This window comes from Balearica regulorum, chromosome W (genome assembly GCF_011004875.1).
Source record: "Balearica regulorum gibbericeps isolate bBalReg1 chromosome W, bBalReg1.pri, whole genome shotgun sequence".
NCBI lineage: Eukaryota > Metazoa > Chordata > Aves > Gruiformes > Gruidae > Balearica > Balearica regulorum.
In genome coordinates, this window is record NC_046219.1 from 13,844,635 (window position 1) to 13,868,847 (window position 24,213).

General features: G+C 43.5%; 1 protein-coding gene across 3 annotated transcripts in view; it reads right to left on the reverse strand.

Moving 5' to 3' along the window:
• LOC104641365 (ras GTPase-activating protein 1-like) overlaps positions 1–24,213 on the reverse strand; it is a 502,600-nt gene that overhangs the window by 457,471 nt on the left and 20,916 nt on the right. For 2 of the 3 annotated variants that reach the window (XM_075739083.1, XM_075739084.1), the window contains exons 2-4: positions 18,101–18,250; positions 11,935–12,070; positions 10,946–11,016 (exon numbers count right to left, since the gene is read on the reverse strand). In XM_075739083.1, coding sequence (XP_075595198.1) covers positions 10,946–11,016; positions 11,935–12,070; positions 18,101–18,250 — 357 coding nt within the window. Of the gene's footprint in view, positions 1–9,745; positions 11,017–11,934; positions 12,071–18,100; positions 18,251–24,213 lie in introns of those variants that run through there. The other variant, XM_075739082.1, reaches the window with a different exon arrangement.

The window sequence follows — 24,213 nt, forward strand, 5'->3', positions numbered from 1 at the left end:
GAGGAATACAGAGAAACAGTCCGAGCAGCCAGGGAGCAGGTTAGGAAAGCCAAAGCCCTGACAGGAATTAGTCTGGCCAGGGATGTCAAGGACAACAAGAAAAGCTTCTATAGGTATGTCAGTGATAAGAGGAGGACGAGGAAAATGTGGGTCCCCTCCAGAATGAAACGGGTGACCTGGTTACCCAGGATATGGAGAAGGCTGAGGTAATCAACGCCTTCTTTGCCTCAGTCTTCACTGGCAAATGCTTGAGCCACACTGCCCAGGTCACAGAAGGCAGGGAATGGGAGAATGCAGAACCGCCCACTGTAGGAGAAGATCAGGTTCGAGAATATCTAAGGAACCTGAAGGTGCACAAGTCCATGGGACCTGATGAGATGCATCCATGGGTCCTGAGGGAACTGGCGGATGAAGTGGGCAGGCCACTCGCCATCATATTTGAGAAGTCCTGGCAGTCCGGTGAAGTTCCCACCGACTGGAAGAGGGGAAAGATAACCCCCATTTTTAAGAAGGGAAAAAAGGAAGACCCAGGGAACTACAGGCCGGTCAGCCTCACCTCCGTGCCTGGCAAGATCATGGAGCAGACCCTCCTGGAGACTATGTTCAGGCACATGGAAAATAAGGAGGTGATTGGTGACAGCCAACATGGCTTCACTAAGGGAAAATCGTGTCTGACAAACTTGGTGGCCTTCTATGATGGGGTTACAGCGTTGGTGGACAAGGGAAGGGCAGCTGACGTCATCTACCTGGCCTTGTGCAAGGCATTTAACACTGTCCCGCATGACATCCTTGTCTCTCCATTGGAGAGACATGGATTCGATGGATGGACCGCTTGGTGGATAAGGCATTGGCTGGATGGTCGCACTCAAAAAGTTGTGGTCAACGGCTCCATGTCCAAGTGGAGAACAGTGACGAGTGGCATTCCTCAGGGGTCGGTCCTGGGACCGGCACTGTTCAACATCTTTGTCGGCGACATGGACAATGGGATCGAGTGCACCCTCAGCAAAGTTGCTGATGACACCAAGCTGTGTGGTGTGGTGGACGCTCCAGAGGGAAGGGATGCCATCCAGAGGGACCTTGAGAGGCTGAAGAGGTGGGCCCGTGCGAACCGCATGAAGTTCAACAAGGCTAAGTGCAAGGTCCTGCATGTGGGTCGGCGCAATCCCAAGCGCGACTATAGGCTGGGCGAGGAATGGATTGAAAGCAGCCCTGAGGAGAAGGACTTGGGGGTATTGATTGATGAGAAGCTCAACATGAGCTGGCAGCGTGCGCTTGCAGCCCAGAAAGCCAACCGTGTCCTGGGCTGCATCAAAATCAGCATGACCAGCAGGTCGAGGGAGGTGATCCTGCCCCTCTAACTCTGCTCTTCTGAGACCCCCACCTGGAGTACTGCATCCAGCTCTGGGGGCCCCAGTACAGGAGAGACAATGGAGCTGTTGGAGCGAGTCCAGAGGAGGGCCACAAAGATGATCAGAGGGCTGGAGCACCTCTGCTATGAGGACAGGCTGAGAGAGTTGGGATTGTTCAGCCTGGAGAAAAGAAGGCTCCGGGGAGATCTAATTGTGGCCTTCCAGTACCTGAAGGGGGCCTCCAGGAAAGATGGTGAGGGACTGTTTATCAGGGAGTGGAGTGACAGGACAAGGGGTAATGGGTTCAAGCTGAAGGAGGGCCGATTTAGATGAGATGTTGGGAAGAAATTCTTTACTGTGAGGGTGGTGAGGCACTGGAACAGGTTGCCCAGAGAGGTTGTGGATGCCTCCTCCCTGGGAGTGTTCAAGGCCAGGTTGGATGAGGCTTTGGGCAACGTGGTCTAGTGGAGGGTGTCCCTGCCCGTGGTAGGGGGGTTGGAACTAGATGATATTTGAGGTCCCTTCCAACCCAAACCATTCTATGATTCTATGTGGAAACTGATAGATAGAGGCCAGCCAGGAAAGGAAAGCACCCCCAAGGCCCCTGTACCTCAGAGACTGGCAGCTCCCACGGCTCCCGTCGGGGGGGCAGTGGCCCTCCAGAGTCGGGAAACTTTTTGCACTGTCCCCAGTGAGTGAGCCGGGGGATGGACAGTGGGTATATTTTAGAAGGCTCACTGAAAATGAGCAGGGGGACCCACTGGTAACCTTTCCCCTTGGCCCTTTTAAGACTCCGGTCACTTTTCTGGTAGACACAGGGGCCCAAATGTCTGCTTTAAATGCTGATACTGTTGCAGCAAAATCAAAAGTAACCGAGACTATTGCTACTAAGGGCGATCATTGTATTAGTTAATGTTTATCCAAACAAAGCACTAATTGAGACGTGATTGTCAAGAAGTAGAAGCATAACTGATAAATTGTTAGTTTGAACAACAAGCCCTGAAGAATCGTTGAGGATTGCCAAAGAAGGAGGAAATTAGGGGAAAGGTAATTCCAACAGGGGGAGATCGCGACCATCGACCCATGGACCACCTACCCCAATTACACCACCTACTCAAAAGATAAAGGCGGAGAAAAGAAGTGAGCATGCGTTCTAGTTTGCATGCTAAACAAAGAAATCTAAACCAATCATTTAATAGAATAACAATGCATATGTATTAGAAAGATGAATATGTTAATGTTGTATGTATAAATAACCACTGATTTGGAGCTTTGGTGTGCTGTCTTGGGACAGACGCCCATATCTGCACAAATATGCAATAAAATACCTCTGCTCTGTGTGTATATTGGCGTGTTGCACACTGGGTAAATGAACCCCCAGTTTTGGGACAACAATACCGCAGACCGGAGTGGGATTGTCCCTGATAAAAAACATATATGGGTTACCGATGTATTCGGATATTCCAAACCCCAACCTACAGCCCAAGTGCTGGTTGCCGGGAGACACCACCCCCACTGAGACCGCTATGGTATTGGGAGTGCTCCCCACGAATATTATGGGAATGGATTTATTGAAAGGGAAGTCCTGGACAGACTCGGCAGGGAGGGAGTGGAAGTTTGGGTCACCAGCAACCCTGATAAGGCTTTTGCAGACTGCTCCTACCCTTCCCCCATCTGAAATCGTGAATGTTGAAACCCTATCCCTTACTGCTGGGAGCAAGAGAGGGAATCACTCCGGTGACAAGAGAGCTGCAGGAACAGGGGGTAATTATTCCAACTCACTCCCCTTATAACTCCCCAGTGTGGCCAGTTCGCAAACCGAATGGTAGCTAACGACCTAACCATCGACTATCGGCGTTTAAACGCAAGCACTAGTCCCCTGATGGCAGCCGTGCCTAGTATAGCCGAACTGATTGTCGCCATACAGGAACAGTCCCATAAAATTTTAGCCACCATTGATGTAAAAGATATTTTTTTCATGGTTCCTCTACAGAAAGGTGACCGAGATAGATTTGCATTTACATGGGAAGGTATACAATATACCTTTACTCGTTTGCCCCAAGGATATCAGCATTCGCCTACCTTGGCACACCATGCCTTGGCCCAAGCACTATCAGAAATCACCTCCCGAGGAGAGAGTTAAAACCTACCAATACATTGATGCTATATTGGTGGGGGGCTCTGATGCCACTGCAGTGGGACAAACCCAAAAGAAAATAATTACTCACCTGGAAAGTTTAGAACTGCAGGTTCCAACAGAAAAGGTACAACTCCCCTCCCCTGAGGTGAAGTTCTTAGGTATATGGTGGAAAGGAGGAGTGATGTGTATTCCCCCCGAAACCTTGGCTACTTTAGAACAGATAAAAATCCCGGAAAACAAAAAGGAGCTGCAACATATCCTAGGCTTGCTGGTATTCTGGAGGAAACATATTCGGGATTTTTCTATCATAGCTCGTCCCCTGTACGATTTAACACACAAAAGGGCTACCTGGGATTGGACCCCTATTCATGAGGAAGCCCTAAAATTCTTGGTTTTCGAAGCAGGGGCATATCAAGCTTTGGGCCCAATACACCAAACAGATCTGCTCCAAATTGAATGGGGTTTTGCAATTCATGAGGCATCTATACGCGTGTGGCAGCATGGACCAGAGGGTCCGACCCACCCCATTGGGTTTTATTCACGCAGCTTTAAAGATGCAGAAAAGCGATACTCTGTCTGGGAGAAAGGTCTTTTTGTGGTCAGTCTAGCCTTGCAGGAGGCTGAAAGAATTATACGGCGACAATCAATAATCCTACAAGGGTCCTTTAAGGTCTTGAAGCCTGTACTGGCAGGCACCCCATCCCCTGTGGGAGTTGCACAGTGGGAAACGGTTAGGAAGTGATATGACCAGCTAGAACATTAGTCACACATATCAAGTGGAGGAGGGAGCACCCAAGATGCTCTAAATCCAGGAAAAATCATCCACTCCCTCAGATGAGGACACCCCTTCTTCTTGCATCAAGAAAGCCCCTTCATTTGAATCCCACCTGAAAAAAATGTGTGGTTTACTGACGCCTCTTCGAGGAGGGAGGGGAAAATATGGAAATACCGAGCAGTGACTCTACACGTTGATTCTGGGGAGCAAATTGTAACAGAAGGAGAAGGGAGCACTCAGGTGGGGGAACTGATAGCAATTTGGAGTGTGGTAATGAGAGAAGAAACAGTATTGAACCCGTATACATCTACACTGATTCTTATGCCGTATTCAAGGGATGCACTGAGTGGCTCTCCTTTTGGGAACAAAATCAGTGGGAAGTAAACCTGGTACCCATATGACAAAGAGAAAAGTGAGAAGAGATATTAAATGCAGCCAAGCAAAAACCCATACTGGTGGGGTGGGTAGCTGCCCACCAAGGGGGAGATCACCCAGCACACATTCTGAACATTCAGGTAGACTCACTCACCCGCCTGGCTGTGCTGGCGGAAGAGAGAGGAGAAATGGGAACACTTATTGGAGTGACTACATATGAAATGTGGTCACTCGAGAGTCAAAGATCTTCTTAAGGAGGCTGGGAGCAGAGGATGGCCTGTTACCCAAAAACTCTGTAGCACGGTAATTTCTGCCTGCGGCCTATACCGTACTAGACTGGAAAAGCACCCCTTACAAGATCCTCCACTCTATCTGAGGGATGGGAAAGGACTATGGGAAACCTGGCAGGTCGATTACATAGGGCCTTTCAAGAAATCAGAAGGGAAGCAATATGTGCTTGTTGGGGTGGAAGTAATATCGGGACTCGTTCAGGCCAAAGCAGTAGCACGGACGACCGGGGAAAATACAGTAAAAGGGTTAAAGTTGTGGTTTAGCTTTTTACCTAAACCTAAATCGATTCAATCAGATAACGGCAGCCACTTTACTGTCGGGATGGTCCAGGAGTGGGCAAAAAACAGGGGAATACAGCGGACATTCCATACCCCCTACTATCCCCAAGCTAACTGGATAGTAGAAAGAACAAACGGACTCCTAAAACGTATCCTGAGGCCTCATGACCCTGGGTGGTCCACAAGACTCCCAGATGCCATTGCCAGAGTAAACAGTCGGTGGGGGATAAATGGATGCCCTAAACTTACTGCTTTCTGTCCGACACCCCCCTTCTTGCTCCCTGGAAAGAGGGAGAAAAAGGACCTCGTAAAACCCTTACACTATCCAGGACAACCCATTCTGGTGGACCTCCCAACAGTGGGGGAGGTGCCTCTGACCCTCAAAACTCCACTGAACACCTATTCATGGGTGGCTGCTGATGCCCATGGAAAGGAACACAAGATTAATACCAGCTGGATTGTCCCATCCTTTTAACTACCAATTTGAAAGAATTGGGATCTTTTCCTTTGTTCTTTTACAGGTCTGACTATAGGGAACATCCTCCACCTCAGAAAGTTGAAGCTGATGCTATTTTGGGGAATTTGTACTCCTTATCTGTGTGATACAGAGGGATACATAACCAAACCATGATTGTCAATTCTGCTCAACACTGGCAATTGTGGATTTGGTCCTATGTTCTTTGTCTCTCCCTATGCATTATAGGAACCACAAGCCAAAATGCCCCAAATCCGGCTTGGAAATTAGTTCAAGGTCTTGTTAGAATGTGGGGTTACCAAAATAAAGGTCTGTGTATTACCCTACCTAGATCAGCCAAAGAAGGCTTAAGGTTTTTTATGTCACCTGTAAATCTGTCGTTTATCTTTAATATGACTAATGCCACCTCCGTAACATTCCTGTCACCCAACTGGATCGTCAAGAATAACTGGGCGTATTTTTGGCAACAGACAATGATAAGGTCTGATACATACGACGTTTGGAGTAAACGTCCAAAATGAGCCAAAAATGCAAAGTTATATTCAACAGTGGCGTGCAAAGCTACCAGACCAGCGTTTAATGTCTCTATTCCTTCTCCAATAGATGGATCAAACCCCTTATTTGCTAGCGCCAAAGGGAACATACCTGCTGGAAATACACCAGTAAATCCTCCTGTTATTATTATCCATGGGATCCTCTGTTTGATCCATTAGCAAAACCTGATTTCTATGAAGCAAACTATTCTACTCAATGGTACCCAGAATGGTGTATCCTACTCCCGAATAAGACCCATATAACCTCTCGAGATAGAGGTAATTTGATGTGGACTTGGTCAGGGAACAAAATGGGATGAGTTTTTATAGAGCCTAAGTTTGATCCACCTGTCAGGGAAGTTGAAAGCTCCCTTTTTAATTGTTCTAAGACCATCACTTGTGATTCAGGACCAGGAGATCCTCCCGAAACTTGGTTTATTGATAGTCTCAGAACCCTAATTCGAGATATGTGCACGTGCTGGGGATATCCTTCAAAGGGATGGCAAAAGAGTGACAAAGCTTGTAACCTCACTCTTCTTCTTATTAGACAAAACCGGTGTGGAGTACCCTTTACTCATTATCCCCTACAAGGGACACCCTTAAACATATATATATGCTGTGAATTACACGGATCAATATACCTGTAAAACTAGCATATATCCAGCCCCTTTGGGGTTAGCATAGGGGTGCTCCAATGGAAAATTTTATTCTTAACATTGGAATATCATGCTGGTCTGAGGTGTGGATTGGGTATCCCTTCTTTGTGTCCATCCCATGTTTTTAATTTTACAGTACCTTCCCAGCGATCTCGTAGAGAAGCGGGAAATAATCCAAAGGCCCGCCCTGAATGGGCGATTAATGGAGTCCAAACTCCCAATCATTATACTGCTGGACAACTAGCTGCATTAATGTTTGAGAATATTTTTACCCCTTATGTAACCTTAAAATGGCACCAATTTGTCCTAGAAAATATTACCTGGCAGGTATATCTTTTAAGTAACTGGACATGATATGCTTTTGGAGAATTAAATTTACAGGTCCAACTGGTATCGAAGATGACCCTTCAGAATCGTCTAGCCCTGGATATGATATTGCTTAAAGAACAAGGAGTTTGTGGGATGTTAAATCTCACCGACGGAGAATGTTGTATCACCATACACAACACTACTACCTCAATAGAGGAGGCTCGAACAAAAATTAAGGAGATAACAGGCCAGACGGCCAAACTTTTTCAATCCATGCAACCAAAAGACTGGTTTGATGGCAAGACTCCAAACTCTTGGTTACAATCCATCCTAGGATCCATGGGACTCACAGGATGGGGGGCATGGTTAATGAAAATAGGACTAACATTAGTTGTCGGTTTCATATTCTTAATGATTGGCATAGCTGTTGTTCACTGTATGATTACCCATGTCATCTCTTCCTTCTCTTCTCTCCTTTCCCCCCCTGTTCACTATGTGAGAATCACCACCTTAGAAGATGACCTCCAAGAAGTCAAGACGTCTGTTTGAGCCACGGGGTGGTGTAAGGCCCCTGATAACAAGTGAATGTCACAAACACCCATTTTGACCGAGGGAGTATCGACCAAGGGCAGAACTTCTGGAGGCAGGGTGTCATCTTGGGAGCCAACTCCCTTATTCCTGAAACATGCAGACAAAGACCGTCTGCTGCGCATGCGTGCCCACGAGCAGTCATCGCTCAGTCAGCCCCAAAGGGAGGGGGACAATGAGACCACCAAGACCCCCACAGCCCACCGACTCATTCCGGAACATTCCTGAACACATACTGCGCCTGCTCAGTGGTGATGAACCCCTGCCTATGGGACGGGCACATTGGGTTATAAAAAGGGGAAACACAAGTTTTCAGTGCGCGCCTACCACCTAAAGAATTACAACTACAAGCAGAGAACGCTGCTGGATCCAAGGGTGGTGATATCTTTTTTCTTTTCTTCCCTCTCTTTTTCTTTTTCTCTCCGCCCCTCTCTTTGTCTCTAACTTCGTTTTTGGCACATTGGGGTAATATCGTTATAAGTTTTGCTAAGCCGTTATCTTTCGTGGTTGTGTCGAGTTTTAAGTATTGTTATAACTTTTGCCAAGCCATTATCTTTTGTAGTTCTGCTGAGTATTAAGTAAATTTGTGATTTGTTTGAACCTCTTGAGTAACTGTCATTACTCCTGACTACTGCGCAGAAAATTTAAAAGTTAACCTCACCCTCCCCCACCAAGTGGGACAGGACAACCATCCCATGGATTTTCTTAATAGATCAATGTTAGAAAGGAAATGAGTAGCAGTTTACAGGAAAAAAAAGTAGCGGGGGGGCTGCAAGGGTGGCTGAGCCAATCAGCATTGGGGGCAGCACCTCTGTGATAACATATTTAAGAAAGGGTAAAAACTGATGTGCAACAGCAGCTGGAAGAGAAAGGAATGAGAATATGCGAGAGAAACAACGATGCAGACACCAAGGTCAGTGCAGAAGGAGGGGGAGGAAGTGCTCCAGGCACCGGAGCACAGACTGCCCTGCAGCCCATGGTGAAGACCATGGTGAAGACCATGGTGAAGACCATGGTGAAGCAGGTTGACCTCCTGCAGCTCATGGAGGCCCAAAGAGGAGCAGATATCTGCAAGCAGCCCATGGAGGACCACACACCAAAGTAGGTGGATGCGCCTGAAGGAGGCTGTGACCCCATGGGAAGCCGGTGCTGGAGCAGGTTCCTGGCAGGATGTGCTGGTTTTTGCTGGGATAGAGTTAATTTTCTTCATAGTAGCTAGTATGGGGCTATGTTTTGGATACATGATGAAAACAGCGTTGATAATGCAGGGATGTTTTTGTTATTGCTGAGCAGTGCTTACAGAGTCAGGGCCTAGTCTGCCTCTCACAACACCTCACCAGCAAGTGGGCTGGGGGTGCACAAGAAGTTGGGAGGGGACACAGGTGGAACAGCTGACCCCAACTGACCAAAGGGATATTCCATACCATATGATGTCATGCTCAGCTTATAAAGCTGGGGGGAAGAAGAAAGGGGAGGGGGACATTAAGAGTTATGGTGTTTGTCTTCCCAAGTAACCGTTACGCATGATGGAGCCCTGCTTTCCTGGAGATGGCTGAACACCTGCCTGCCCATGGGAAGTAGTGAATGAATTCCTTGTCTTGCTTTGCGTTGCTCGCACGCGCGGCCTTTACCTATTAAACTGTCTTTATCTCAACCCATGAGTTTTCTGTTACTCTTCTGATTCTCTCCCCCATCCCACTGCAGGGGGAGTGAGCAAGCGGCTGTGTGGTGCTTAGTTGCCGGCTAGGGTTAAACCACGACACAGGACCTGTGAACCGGTGGAGGGAGGAGCCCACGTTGGAGCAGGTTTGCTGGCAGGACTTGTGACACCGTGGGGGACCCACACCACAGCAGTCTGTTCCTGAAGGACCGCGCCCCGTGGAAAGGACCCACGCTGGAGCAGTTCATGAAGAACTGCAGCCTGTGGGAAGGACCCACATTGGACAAGCTCTTGAAGGACTGTCTCCATGCTGGAGCAGGGGAAGAGCGTGAGGAGGAAGGAGCAGCAGAGAAAATGATGAACTGACTGCAATCCCCATTCCCCATCCCCCTGTGCTGCTGGGGGGGGGGGTGGTGGGGGAGGAGGAGGTAGAGAATTCAAGAGTGAAGTTAAGCCCAGGAAGAATGAAGGGGTGGGGGGAAGGTGTTTTTAGATTTGTTCTTATTTCTCATTATCCCACTCTGGTGTTAATTTGCAATAAATTAAATTAATTTCTCCAAGTCAAGTCTGTTTTGCCCGTGATGGTAATTGCTGATGGTAATTCCTGTCCTTATCTCAATCCCCGAGCCTTTTGTCATATTTTCTCCCCCCTGTCCAGCTGAGGAGGGGGAGTGATAGAGCAGCTCTGGTGGGCATCTGGCGTCCAGAGAGGCAATTCAATAACTTTTTAAAATATTAAGATTACACATTTAAAAGCATAATTTGTTCAATACAGACTGTTTCCAAAAGAGAGGAGAGGGAGAAGGAAAGGGAATCATTCTTGCTCCATTTTAAAGACAGAGTTTTTAGGCATAGGCAACAAAACGAGCGCTAGAGCATTAAAGGCAAGCTTTTTTGGCCATGTCTCCTTTTTTTCCTTATTTCAGGGAAAACACTAAAAATACTGTTCTTAATTTTATCAGAGTCAATTCTCACATTCTCTTTCTAGTGGTCAAAGATTGGTTTGGCTTGAACTATTTATCTGTTACTAGCTACTTCTGCAGGCAAATTCGGAGCCAATTTATTTCAAACCCTCACATGAGACATTTTTCGAACAGAAATCCTTCATGCACAAACTTACATTTTTCTCAAAGTGGGTAAGCCTTTAAATTAGTAATGTTCTACTTCTAAACTAAGTTTCATAGTTCTAGCAATTAAATGTAACTCCCCTCACAATTAATAGAAACAGTATACCCAGAATAAAAGTGTTATTGCTATATACATGGGGGGGGATAAAACAAACAAAGAAAAAAGAAAAAGATAAAAAAAGACAAGGAGAGAGATGACAAGACATGAGACAGAAAAAGAAAAGAAAAAAATAAGAGAGGCAAAGAGGCATCATACCTTTAACCTCCCAGAGCATTAAGTCTAAGATGCAATTGGAAAGTATTTGCATAGTGAACATATACTAAAATCATTAGTATTTATAAATACTCCAAGAATTTCACAACTGCTTCTACCTAGTATTAAGACATACCTTATTTCATCAGTTTCTGGCACTTTGGTGTAAGGTAAAATTGCTCGAACTCTCCTTCTATCCTCCACAGGCTACAATTTAAGAGAAGAGTGCAAAGATATTAATTTTCCCTTTCATTCTAGTGTAGACTTCCTCTCCCCAACATTATGCTATTCTGAGGCAAAAGACTGGTAATAGTCATTTGTATCCCTTTGCTAGTTTTAAGTTTTCAAAGGGTCAAAAATAGTAAGAGCAGGAAATGCTTAATTCCTAAAGTTATCTACAACAGCTCTCATTTTGTTTCTAGCCTTGTAACATTATTGGTCACATTATCTCTAAAAATCAAATTACCAATAATGTAATTCTCATGAAAGAGTACTTTAGAACTTTATTCCACTTAGTGGAAATTTATGAAAGTTTAACATTCAGAAACATCTTTATTTGGGGGGGGGGGGGGGGGGGGCAGACTGCAGGTGTTCGGGGGGGGGGCTGTTTTTTTGGGTTTTTTTTAATTACTGATATTGTCCTAAGGATAGTCACTTGAAAAAAGCCCAGATTTCAGGAACTTTGGTTATTTCCAGGATGCATATTTTGAAATCTTTGCTACAAAATAGTAATATTATTTTAAAATACTTTATTAAGTCAGTGTAAAACTCTATAGAGACTAACTACATTACAACAGTGCTCTTTCCTAGCCAAGAACCGCACATTTTCTTGTTTATCTCAGTTTACATACAATGTTATTACTACATTGGGAGATAACTGCAATACCTGATATCTAGCTTTCTCATTACAGATTTTCATTAAAAAACAATTTTTTAATCGTTACTATCATTTCTATCAGTAAGAACGTGTTTATATATTCCTTATACTTCACCATACACTGAGACAGCTCTAGAACTAGGGGAAGTTGTCTACAATGCTTTTTTCATTGAAAACTATGAATATTGAATGCAAGATTAATTATATTAATATTTAAGTAAATGACATTTAAAAATTTTACTACTTGCCTCTGGAGGTGCTACTGGAAAGAATAGTTTTTCCCCCTTCAGCAAACAAGACACATGACTGTAATAACCAATTAGGTCCGAGAGTGAAGCAAAGCGACGTCCACCAATGTAATAGTCTCCACACATGGCAATAATCCTGTTGATAAAGAAAAGGAAGCTTGACAGAAGAAAATCTTTTGCTACAAATCATTGGGGTGTTTTTTTTGTTGGTTTTGTGATTTTTTTATTTTTTAAAAGGAAGTTAGGATAACGTTGAGTTTTTAAAGCAGGCTGTCTACATTCAACAAAATGCAACACTACAAACTCAAAAAAGTAAGCAGGATTTGCTAGAACTAAATGAAATTAAACACAAAAATGTAATTACCAGCATCCTGGAGAAACGACATACTACATTAGTAGAGGTAACAGCATTAATACTTCTATCATGCAGGACATGCAGCTTATATGATAGGACTGTATAAATTTGGCAAAGTATCAATATATTTTGGAAACAAATAACTGCACTTAATTATACAGTGCAGAATACTGAAATATCTTCAAAAATTAGTCACTTTTCTACAGTTAGTCTAGTATCCATGCTAAAACATAAGAAATAACTTTGTAATAATAACGTACTCAATTTAAAAGTCTCCTAATAAATAGGAAAAATGCTTAAAAACAACCCCATTTCAATAGTTTAACACAAAAGACGGTTCTTATAAAATTGCTCATCTTACTTGCTAACTTACGTAGTTCAGGTAGGGGGGTGTATGTTTGGTTTGGGGGTTGCTTGGGTTTTTTTGTGGGGTGCTGGGGGTGCGTATTTCAGTACTCAGATTTGTGAACACACTTGTCATACCAAAAAATGGAAAATACCATGTCTGTTCATATTGCTATGCAATACAAGTTCTAAAAAGTCAAAACAATATTTTTGACCAGACAATCCAAAGAAACAATCAGTTATGTAAATTGATGGCATCAAGAGGACCAGCAACACAGAAGTTGGACAGCAGTCCTGTGTAATAACGCTGCTTTAAAAATGCAAAGAGCTATCTGGAAAAGCAACTTGGAGAAGGGAGAAAATACTGACAGAGGGATTGAACTATTCCTTTAGTTATACGTAGGGGAAAAAAAAGTGAATGAGACATTTAATCTACTCAAAGAATATAATTCTTGGTAAAAATTGTGAAATCAGCAGTTTTATGAAACCTGCAGAATGCTAGTTTCCAATAAATTATGTAGTAAATGGGAATAACATCATACTTTCCACCAGCACTCTTGCTGCAGAGTATCAAAACAATCATTTTTAGGAACATAGAATCATCTAAGTTGGAAAAGACCTTTAAGATCACCATAAACCTAACACTGCCAAGTCCACCACTAAACAATGTCCTTAAGCACCACATCTTCATGTCTTTTAAATACCTCCAGGGATGGTGACTCAACCACTTCCCTGGGCAGCCTGTTCCAGTACTTGATAACCCTTTCAGTGAAGAAATTTTTCCTAATATCCAATCTAAACCTCCCTGGGTGCAACTTGAGGCCATTTCCTCTCTTTCCCTTTCGCTAGTTACTTGGGAGAAGAGACCAACACCCACCTCACTGCAGCCTCCTTTCAGGTAGCTGTAGAGAACAGTAAGGTCTCCCCTCGGCCTCCTCTTCTCCAGGCTAAACAACCCCAGTTCCCTCAGCTGCTCCTCATGAGACTTGCTCTCTAGACCCTTCACCAGCTTTGTTGCCCTTCTTTGGACACGCTCCAGCACCTCACTGTCTTTCTTGTAGCGAGGGACCCAAAATGGAACACAGTATTCAAGGTGCGGCCTCACCAGTGCAGAGTACAGGGGGACAATCACTTCCCTAGTCCTGCTGGCCACACTATTCCTGATGTAAGCCAGGATGCTGTTGGCCGCCTTGGCCACCTGGGCACACTGCTGGCTCATGTTTAGCCGGCTGTCAACCAGCACCCCCAGGTCCTTTTCCGCTGGGCACCTTTCCAGCCACTCTGCCCCAAGCCTGTAGCGTTGCATGGGGTTGTTGTGACCCAAGTGCAGGATCCGGCACTTGGCCTTGTTGAACCTCATACAGTTGGCCTCGGCCCATCGATCCGGCCTGTCCAGATCCCTCTGCAGAGCCTTCCTACCCTCAAGCAGATCAACACTCCCGCCCAATTTGGTGGTGTTTGCAAACTTACTGAGGGTGCACTCAATCCCCTCGTCCAGATCACTGATAAAGATATTAAAGAGAACCGGACCCAATACCGAGCCCTAGGGAACACCACTTGTGGCCGGCTGCCAACTGGATTTAACTCCATTCACCACAACTCTTTGGGCCTGGCCATCCAGCCAGTTTTTTACCCAGCAAAGAGTATGCTCGTCCAGGCCATGAATGGCCAGTTTCTCCAGGAGAATGCTGTGGGAAACGGTGTCAAAGGCTTTACTAAAGTCCAGGTACACAACATCCACAGCCTTTCCCTCATCCACTAAGCGGGTCACCTTGTCATAGAAGGAGATCGGGTTAGTCAAGCAGGACCTGCCTTTCATAAACCCACGCTGGCTGGGCCTGATCACCTGGTTGTCCTGTACGTGCCGTGTGATGGCACTCAAGATGATCCGCTCCATAACCGTCCCCGGCATCGATGTCAGACCGACAGGCCTGTAGTTCCCTGGATCCTCCTTCCGGCCCTTCTTGTAGATGGGCATCACATTTGCTAACCTCCAGTCAACTGGGACCTCCCTGCTTAGCCAGGACCACTGATAAATGATGGAAAGTGGCTTAGTGAGCACTTCCGCCAAAGGAGGAAGTCTTACAATATACCTTCACAAACTGAAGTCTAAGAATATATAATGTCATTGATCAGTGAAAATAAAAGCATGCAATAAAATACAAGAAATTGAGAGAAACTACTAGTCAACTAATCAAATTTCACTTAAAGAAAAAACAGCACCTAGCATCATGTTACCTCTCTCTCCAGTTTCCAGAAGACAACTTATCTTAAAGATATTACAAAACAAGTTATAGTACAAAAGGTTAAACATGTCTGACTACTTAGGTTTCTACTTAGCATTTGACTTCTGTACAAAGCTCATGAACAATTAAAAAACAAAAGGAAAAAACAAATTTAACTGCTGAGAAACTCAGATGAGTATATTATTTATCTGTAGTTGGTTTCTTACGCTTTTATTCTATTTTTCTTTAAGAGGTCAGTATTCTGATACATTCCTGCTTTAAAAAAATCTCTCTTCTCAGGTCAGTTGTTTAAACTATATTATTTCTCCCAAACAGGAGCGTAAAACGTATACTAAGATCAATCTTCAGAGATGAAATTTGAAGTTTTTAAGCATATAGCACTGGCAAGGGGAGTCAGAAAATAATATAACTTTAAGGATCTAGACTAGATCTCTTGGCATATTTTCTAACAGATTCCTTATAAAATCCATGGTAAATTATTCAGAGATTAGGCTTCTAAATGAAATTTGGTGTTTCATATTTTATTTGTATAGGGTTTGCGTGGCAAGGTTTTGGTAGCAGGGGGGCTACAGGGGTGGCTTCTGCGAGAAGCTGCTAGAAGCTTCCCCTATGTCTGATAGAGCCAATGCCAGCCGGCTCCAAGATGGACCCACCGCTGGCCAAGGCCAAGCCAATCAGCGACGGAGGTAGCACCTCTGGGATAACATATTTAAGAAGGGGGAAAAAAATGAGGAGCAGTATTTTTGCAGCCAGAGAGAAGAGTGAGAAGATGCGAGAGAAACAACTCTGCAGACACCAAGGTCAGTGCAGAAAGAGGAGGGAGAGGAGGTGCTCCAGGCACCCGTGGAGAGAGGAGCCCACGTCGGAGCAGGTTTGCTGGCAGGACTTGTGACCCTGTGGGGGACCCATGCTAGAGCAGTTCTTGAAGAACTGCAGCCCGTGGCAAGGACTCACATTGGAGAATTTCGTGGAGGACTCTCTCCCGTGAGAGGGACACCATGCTGGAGCAGGGGAAGAGCATGAGGAGTCCTCCCCCTGAGGAGGAAGGAGCAGCTCAGACAACGTGTGATGAAGTGACCACAACCCCCATTCCCCATCCCCCTGTGCTGCTGGGGGTGAGGAAGTAGAGAAAACCGGGAGTAAAGTTGAGCCTGGGAAGAAGGGAGGGGTGGGGGGAAGGTGTTTTTAAGATTTGGTTTTATTTCTCATTACTCTACTCTGATTCGATTAGTAATAAATTAGGTTAATTTTTCTAAGTTGAGTCTGTTTTGCCCGTGATGGTAATTGCCAAGTGATCTCTCCCTGTCCTTCTCTTGACCCACGAGCCTTTCGTTATATTTTCTCTCCCCTGTCCAGCTGAGGAGGAGGAGTGACAGAGCAGCTTTGGTGGGCTCCTGGCGTATAGTCAGGGTCAACCCACCACATATTATTAAATCAAGCTCAAATGAAACCTTTCTTCAGAACACACTGGACTAGTAAATACAAAAACTTCCGTAATCACAGAAACTTCTGAAGGACAAGATGAAAAGAAAAAGATTTTCCTCCCCAATATTTTATATCACTCAGTATGTTTTTTGGAGAGTTGCTACTACAGCCAAAAAGAATTTAGTTTTGATGGACTCATACACTATCATTCAATCATATGCTGCATGAACATATGCCCATATCCAACTGGGGCGCGGGGGGGGGGGAAGGAATTTGGAGAACTTTCACCTAAAATATTGGTATTTTAGTCAAACAGAAATATGTAAGGAAAGTTTAATCCGAAAAAATATCATTTTTAGGAAACAATATATCAGTGAGATTGTTGAGTAATGGAAATTTCACCCATTTTTGTAAGGCTGCAATTGGCAAAGAACAAGCTTTGGTGAAAGCGACACTTTCAGTCTGTGGGACCCAGTGGACACATCCCTATATTTGGCTGAAATAACTTCAAGACTGCCATTCTCCAGGCTGAAAAAATGTTTGAGTGTAGCATCTGCCTTTCTAATAACAAAAACATATATGCTCTGCAGTCAACAAATGAAACCAAAAGCATGTCTGTTCTATGAAGAACAGTATCAGCAAACAAATTAGTTTCCTTTGAATAGTTATCTCTTCACATATTTAACAGATCCAAGAAGGAAAGATTCTTTAAGATTTGAAAAGATAATAAGGATTCCTTTCTGAGAAAGTAGTCTAATGGTTTCCCATTTTCTATCCGAGATAGCAGAAAAAAATTTATGGTGGACATGAACCAACATTCAACACCTGATATTGGTTACAATAAGCAGAAGTTATTAAAAATAAGACTCTTAAAAATAGCACTTAAAAAGCAAGTATTAAATTAACAAAATCTAATTTTCTACTACTGCTACATAGTAACCAGTTCCCAAACAAGAATCAGTACGGCTGAGAAGCATGATTGTTAGCTCAGACAGCATGAGCATGCTATTACTGTTTGCTTTGCAAGTAAATTTGCTTTCTGTTTATTTCTTCATAGAAGAAATATCTTCTATATTATCTATATTCTTGTTATCTAGATAGCTGACAAAGTTTTTTTTCTACTGCTGAAGATGCACTTGATATCCTATTTTGTGAAAATGAACATCACACTGCAGCACACTACTGGCTGACTAACATTCAAGCGCTTCCCAGAACATCTCATTTACACTAAATGAGAATAAATTAATGTATATAACTTTCTAATGGTAAAATAATCCTGGTTACAATTTTGGATAAAGGGCTATTTGTATTTAGAACAACTAATTCTAACACATACTGAAAGCTGATTCCAGCAAATCCTCATATTATTAAATACATAACCTCTTTGTTTCTCCTTGTTATTTCTTTCTTATAAAGGAAGCACCCAGATTTGCTACAACTTTGACATTCAAGTATGTCCTGTGAGCTGCAATAACCGAGGAATAGACTCAAAACAATCTCCTCAGATTACAAATAAGAAGCCTGCACATCACCGTAAATTTAGTCACAACAGCTTTAGACAAGCTCCTCTATTCTGATGATGTTGGTTTCCTCACATTTTCATTCTTTAGCCTGTAAAGGAATTTTTAAGTAGCATGGTTTAAAACAATTAAACCCTGATAAAGAGCTATACCATACATGGATAAAAAGTAAAGTAAAAAATACTCAATTTATAATACAATTGTTTTCTATACTAAGTTCTAAAACCACAAATAAACAGGTTACAGTGTTTTAAGATAAAACATTTAATTCTCACCTAAAATGATTGACATTTGTTTTACTAAGGAATGAAAGCACAAATGAACCGGGTCTCCGATCACTCTCTCGAATAAGGTAACTTCCAGGTTTTCCTGCTTGCCAAAGACGTTCTTCTGCAATTGCTCTGTCAAGTTTTCCATGATACCACCTAAAAAACAATGCAACAATGGGTGTCCTTAGAATTTAAGGCTTCTGCTTATTTTCACACAACAGATCAGTGAAACTAATGAAAGTTCTCGGTTAAAACTGATGCAATTCCAAACCTTTGTTTCAAATAAAGTTATCAAATATTTACATGTGCAACCTCTCTCAAATTACTTATTTCCAATACACAGAATTTTTAAAACTTCACAGGTTCAGATAACCCGTTTCCCCAAATAACCATCCAAAGGGGACAAAGGTTCTCTATAACCAGCTTTTTCTTTCCTCCCCAATTTGCTCATTTTCAGTAAACGAGCAGAACCAGAGGTAACTGATCTGACTCAGGCTGTTGTATTTTAAGCCTACTCAGGCTTCAATTCAGGCTATAACCTGGTTCTCAAACGACAAACACAGATCACAGTATCAAAGCCTGCACCTAAACAAAATGACAGCAGTCACCAGACCATATTCAGCCAAAAAAGGTCTTCCCCAAACCCAACACGCAGCCTATTAAAAGCAAATACAGATGCACAGCAACTCACAGACTGCAAAATATGACAAAAGAATACTTCAGTTTAAGGCAAAGGTTAGACTCATCATTCAAACATTCCTTACCCTTACCTCAATTTTCTTTTATTTACAAAACTCTAGTCAGACCTCTTTCTACCCCAAACAATCAAATGGGGCAGGGGGAAACAGTAGCAGAGGGAGCAATTGAAGCAAAGCCAAGTGTTGTTCTCAAAACCTCTTAAAAAGGAAAACTTTTATAAGCTACTGTTTTATGCTATTTAAATTATCAACTATTTCAGACCATTCACCTATAGATTCTACCAGTTCACGCATGTCTTGCAAGAGTTGCAAAAAAAGGATTTTGGAAGAGATATGAAAATAATCTTTTGGCTTAACATACGCAAGAAAAAAATAAAAACTGCAAAGTTTAGAGGAGGAGAGGAAAAAAAAACCACACACAAAAAAAAACAACAAAAAAACACCAGCTTAGCTGTTGATAAAAACCTTGCCAGAAACATTTTTTCTATGAAATGGAAGTGAAAGTTGGCTTTGAGAACCTCTATCAGAATGAAAGTCAAATAGACTATACAGATACAGATCACATATACGAGCAGAAGCAGTACCAGCATATGTATCATTTACATTGGCAAAGCTGCAGTCTTGTTAGTATAGCGCTCTCCTTTGCTTCTCCTCATCCTGATTAAAACAAGTTAAACCAGTGAAAGAGTTGTTTTGTCTGTACAACTGTATAGCACTTGAGGCAATGTTAGAAAGATCATGTCTGTGGTGGGTTGAACTCCAGCCAGCATCTAACCACTCACACAGCTGCTTGCTGACTCCCCCCAACCCCCAGCAGAAAAGGGTAGGGAATAGGAAGAGCAAAAGCAAGAAAATTTGTGGGTTGAGATAAAGTTTAATAAGTGAAGGAAGAATGAAGGAAGGGGGCTGGGGGAAACGGAAAACAAAACAACAGAAGCAATGCAAAGGCAATCACTCATTACTTCCCACAAGCACACCAACACCCAGCCAGTCTCTGAGCAATGGCTACCTTGGAAGACACACATACACACTTTTTTTTTTTTTTTTTTTTTTAAATATTGCTGAGCATGACTCGATATGGTATGGAATATCCCTTTGGCCAATTTCAGTCAGCTGTCCTGGCTGTGTTGTGTCTCCTCTCAACTTCTTGCCCACCTCTAGCCTACTTGCTGGAGGGCAGGGGGAACAGAGGGAGAAAGCCTTGACACTGTGCAAGCACTGTTCAGCAACAGCCAAAATACCAGTGTGTTATCAACACTGTTTTAGCCACAAATCCAAAACAAAGCACCACAGAGGGGCTGCTATGAAGAAAGTTAACTCCAGCCCAGCTAGACCCAGGACACTCTCTTAGAAGGCTCTGTACCATTTAGAATTGTATAAGTCAAAATCGATAACTTAAATTTGAGGCTGTTCCAACTGCCAAATGCTTAATGCATTCAGTTAGAAGCAATGCTTAACATCTCTCAACTTTACACCAAATATATTTTTTTCCTGAAGAGATGCAAAATGTTGTCTAACCTACAGCGTACTATAATATTAGTCTCATTAAAAGAATTAAAGTCCGGATAGGAGGGTATCAAAGTAAAAAAAACTTGCCTAGCTTTTTTTTTTTTTTATAAAGAGAAAGCTGCCCCTCTGGCCATGACTCTTATCAAATGTACTCATTCCAAACAGTAACTTGCTACTACTAAGACTTATATCCTTCATCATCGCCAAGGATAAGAACCCTATCATGTCTAGTCACCTCTTATTTTTTTACCTAGTCCTAAGTAGGAACACTTTTGTATTTCAAAGGTTAACTTTGCAAGTGTTTTAATTCTGAGAATATCAATAATAGAACTTCCATGCTTCACAAAGCAATCGGATGCTGTGCAAAGAACTGTTTCCATCTGTCAGTTTAAATCAAAAGCAGCATGTTCAAAACTCCAACCCTACACATCACAACCTTAATTACAGTAAACAAACAGAATGAAGACACAACTACAAAATCATAAACAGTTTGGATTCTGTGCATTGTGATATATACACAAGCAACATACATCTGCATAAGAGATCATTCCTGATACTTCAGCCACTTCATGTAGTTGAAGCCAGGTCATGAATTTCATGAAACCAGTTGCACAGGGAAATAGAGGGTTGTTATCTCTAGCCAACAAACAAGAGCTCCTTAGTTTTCCACTGTTCCACTGAAGAAGCTAAGTACCAGAAAACTAGTCACTCCAGTCTCACTAGGCCCAGCTATACAGACTTTCTACTCTGAGCAGGAACATTATTACAGTTCAGGCCTTTAGCAAGCTCATGGGACAATCACAGGACACTTAGCAGCCCCCAACATTGAAGCACTACAAGGTTCATGAAAGACAGGCTGTTCACAAAGAGGTAGTAGATAGTGAATTTACCATCTGGAAAGAGGAAGCTGCTACTATGTGTGGAAGCAAGTCAGGGGGTTTAACCAAATCCTTTTATTGACATACTTACTTTTTACATATTGGGGGGGGGGGGGGGGGGGAGAGTATTCTCATGCTTTGTTGTTCCACTAAAGCATTTTGTTTTTACAGTATGCTGCAATTTTAACTTAGGAACACAGTAGCCCAGTGTCCTGGTTTCGGCTGAGATAGAGTTAATTTTCTTTCTAGTAGCTGGTATAGTGCTGTGGTTTGGCTTTAGTATGAGAATAATGTTGATAAATATATTGTGTTTGCGTGGCAAGGTTTTGGTAGCCGGGGGGGGGGGGGGGGGGGGGGGCTACAGGGGTGGCTTCTGTGAGAAGCTGCTAGAAGCTTCCCCTATGTCCGATAGAGCCAATGCCAGCCAGCTCCAAGAGGGACACATGCTCAGTTCCTTTCTCTGCTTCTATCTTTTGAGTAGGGGGTAGAATTTGGGTAGGGGGCTTAGGGGTCGGTGGTCGTGGGGACCCTGGCCCAAGTTACCTTTCCCCTAGTTTCTCAATACTTCAGTCCTGGTAATTGTTTGCTATATGCCTCAGGAAGATAAGGATGCTCCTGGAGGCAATTAGTGTCCTCCCTTTCTGAAAAGTACGTACATAAGGACCTTGACGTGTCTTGTAGCTCCTCCTTTTTATCATGATATGTATAGCAGGTGCTCATTCTAAGAATCATTAGCCTTCTACCTAAAGTAACAATGAATAGTTTCTTATCACATATAATACAAGTAGGCCTTCCTTACAGGCCTATCTTTTTGGCTACAGTGGGAAGGACCCACGTTGGAGAAATTCGTGGAGGACTGTCTCCTGTAAGAGGGACCCCACGCTGGAGCAGGGGAAGAGTGTGAGGAGTCCAGTATGAGGAGCCCTCCCCCTGAGAGGGAAGGAGCAGCAGAGACAACATGTGATGACCTGACAACAACCCCCATTCCCCATCCCCCTACGCCACTCAGGGGAAAGAGGTAGAGAAAACCAGGAATAGAGTTAAGCCCGGGAAGAAGGGAGGGGTAGGGGGAAGGTGGTTTTAAGATTTGGTTTTATTTCTCATTACTCTACTCTGATTTGATTGGTAATAAATTAGGTTAATTTTTCTAAGTTGAGTCTGTTTTGCTTGTGACAGTAATTGCCAAGTGATCTCTCCCTGTCCTTCTCTCGACCCACGAGCCTTTCGTTATATTTTCTCTCCCCTGTCCAGCTGAGGAGGAGGAGTGACAGAGCAGCTCTGGTGGGCACCTGGCCAGGGTCAATCCACCACAATAACGCACTGATGTTTTTAGTTGGTGCTAGTGTAGTGGTGTAACCCCAGCCCATAACTAAGCACCACACAGCTGCTCACTCACCCCTCCCCCCACCAAGGGGACGGGGAGGAGAATGGAAAAAAAAACCCACAAAACTCGTGGGTTGAGATAAAGACAGTTTAATAGGATAACATAGGAAAAGACCACCACCACCACCACAAGTGATGCACAAATGCAATTGCTCACCACATGCGAAAGAAAGAGAAAACAAACAAAAAAGAAAACAAACAAAAGAACAATCCGATGCCCAGTCTCTTTCGGAGCAGCGATTCTGCCTCCTGGCTAGCTCCCCCAGTTACATACAGAGCATGACATTATATAGTAGGGAATATCCCTTGGGCCAGTCTGGGTCAGCTGTCCTGATTATGCTCTCCCACCTTCTTGTGCACCTGGCAGGGCATGAAAAGCTGAAAAGTCCTTGACTTAGTGTAAGCACTACAACTACCAAGCAACTGAATAGGGGAATCTAATTAGCGTATAACAATTTAAAAAAAAAAAAAAAAAAGAATATAACTTGGCAATACTTGAGTCAGGCCCCACAAACTCAGGCTTCGCCTGTCTCATGCTCCAGTACAAAAGAAAACAATTAATAAAATAGTTGGAATGCAGAAGCAGGATAAGAGAAGCCGTAAATTAGGGAATAGTCCTTGGGTATGAACTAGAAAAGACACAAAGTTTGAGGCAACCTGATAAAGGGAGGCCCAACATGCCAACAAGCCTGGGACCATCTGGGCAGGATGGATAACAAGGTTGCTGAGCTTGCAAAACGGGGATAACGAAGAAGAGGTCACCCAACTCTGTACACTGAAGAAGAGGAGAAAGAGGAAGATTTGAGGAGGACGACCCCTGACGACCACCTGAGAAAGAAACTGCGCAGGCGTATCAGGACATTAGCATATATTCAGGAGTTCCCGGAATAATAATGAATATGTATTAAATGTATCAGAAACCTAATGAATATGTAAACTCTTTTGTAATATAAATCACGAACAATTTGTTTCTCGTCGAGACGCACGTTCGTGGAAATATCCCGGTGCGACTCCCAGCGCTGCAATAAAGGATACCTGCTTCATAGTCACATTGGCTATTGAGTGAATTTTCTTTGATTCAGATTGGTGACCCAGATGGGACCCTCTCTGCCCGGCTGCAGGACCCATTGAGATTGGGACTCTCTTGGGTACCCCCAGGGATTTCTCCGGAGAGACTCCTCTCCTCAATCGGATCACTGCGGGGGCAGACAAGGACCATCTATTGAAAGGTATTCTTTAAAATATTTTGCTTTTATTTTTATTTGTTTAAGTAACTGTCTGGAGGTATTGGTTGTTTAGGAGTTTAACAGTTACTACTCTGTTTTTGGAACCGGTTGTTTGGTGGCTCCCCGTAGGTCGTTACGTTATAACGCAGGGTTGAGCGTATGCGGGACTGCTAGCGTCTTATTCGCATACATTGGGACAGTAACTGACTGGAGGTATTGGTTGTTTAGGAGTTTAACAGTTACTGTCACACACACACACGCACTTGTAACTGTCTGGAGGTATTGGTTGTTTAGGAGTTTAACAGTTACTGTTACACACACACACGCACTTGTAACTGTCTGGAGGTATTGGTTGTCTAGGAGTTTAACAGTTACTGTTACACACACACACGCACTTGAAAACTAACTGTCTGGAGGTATTGGTT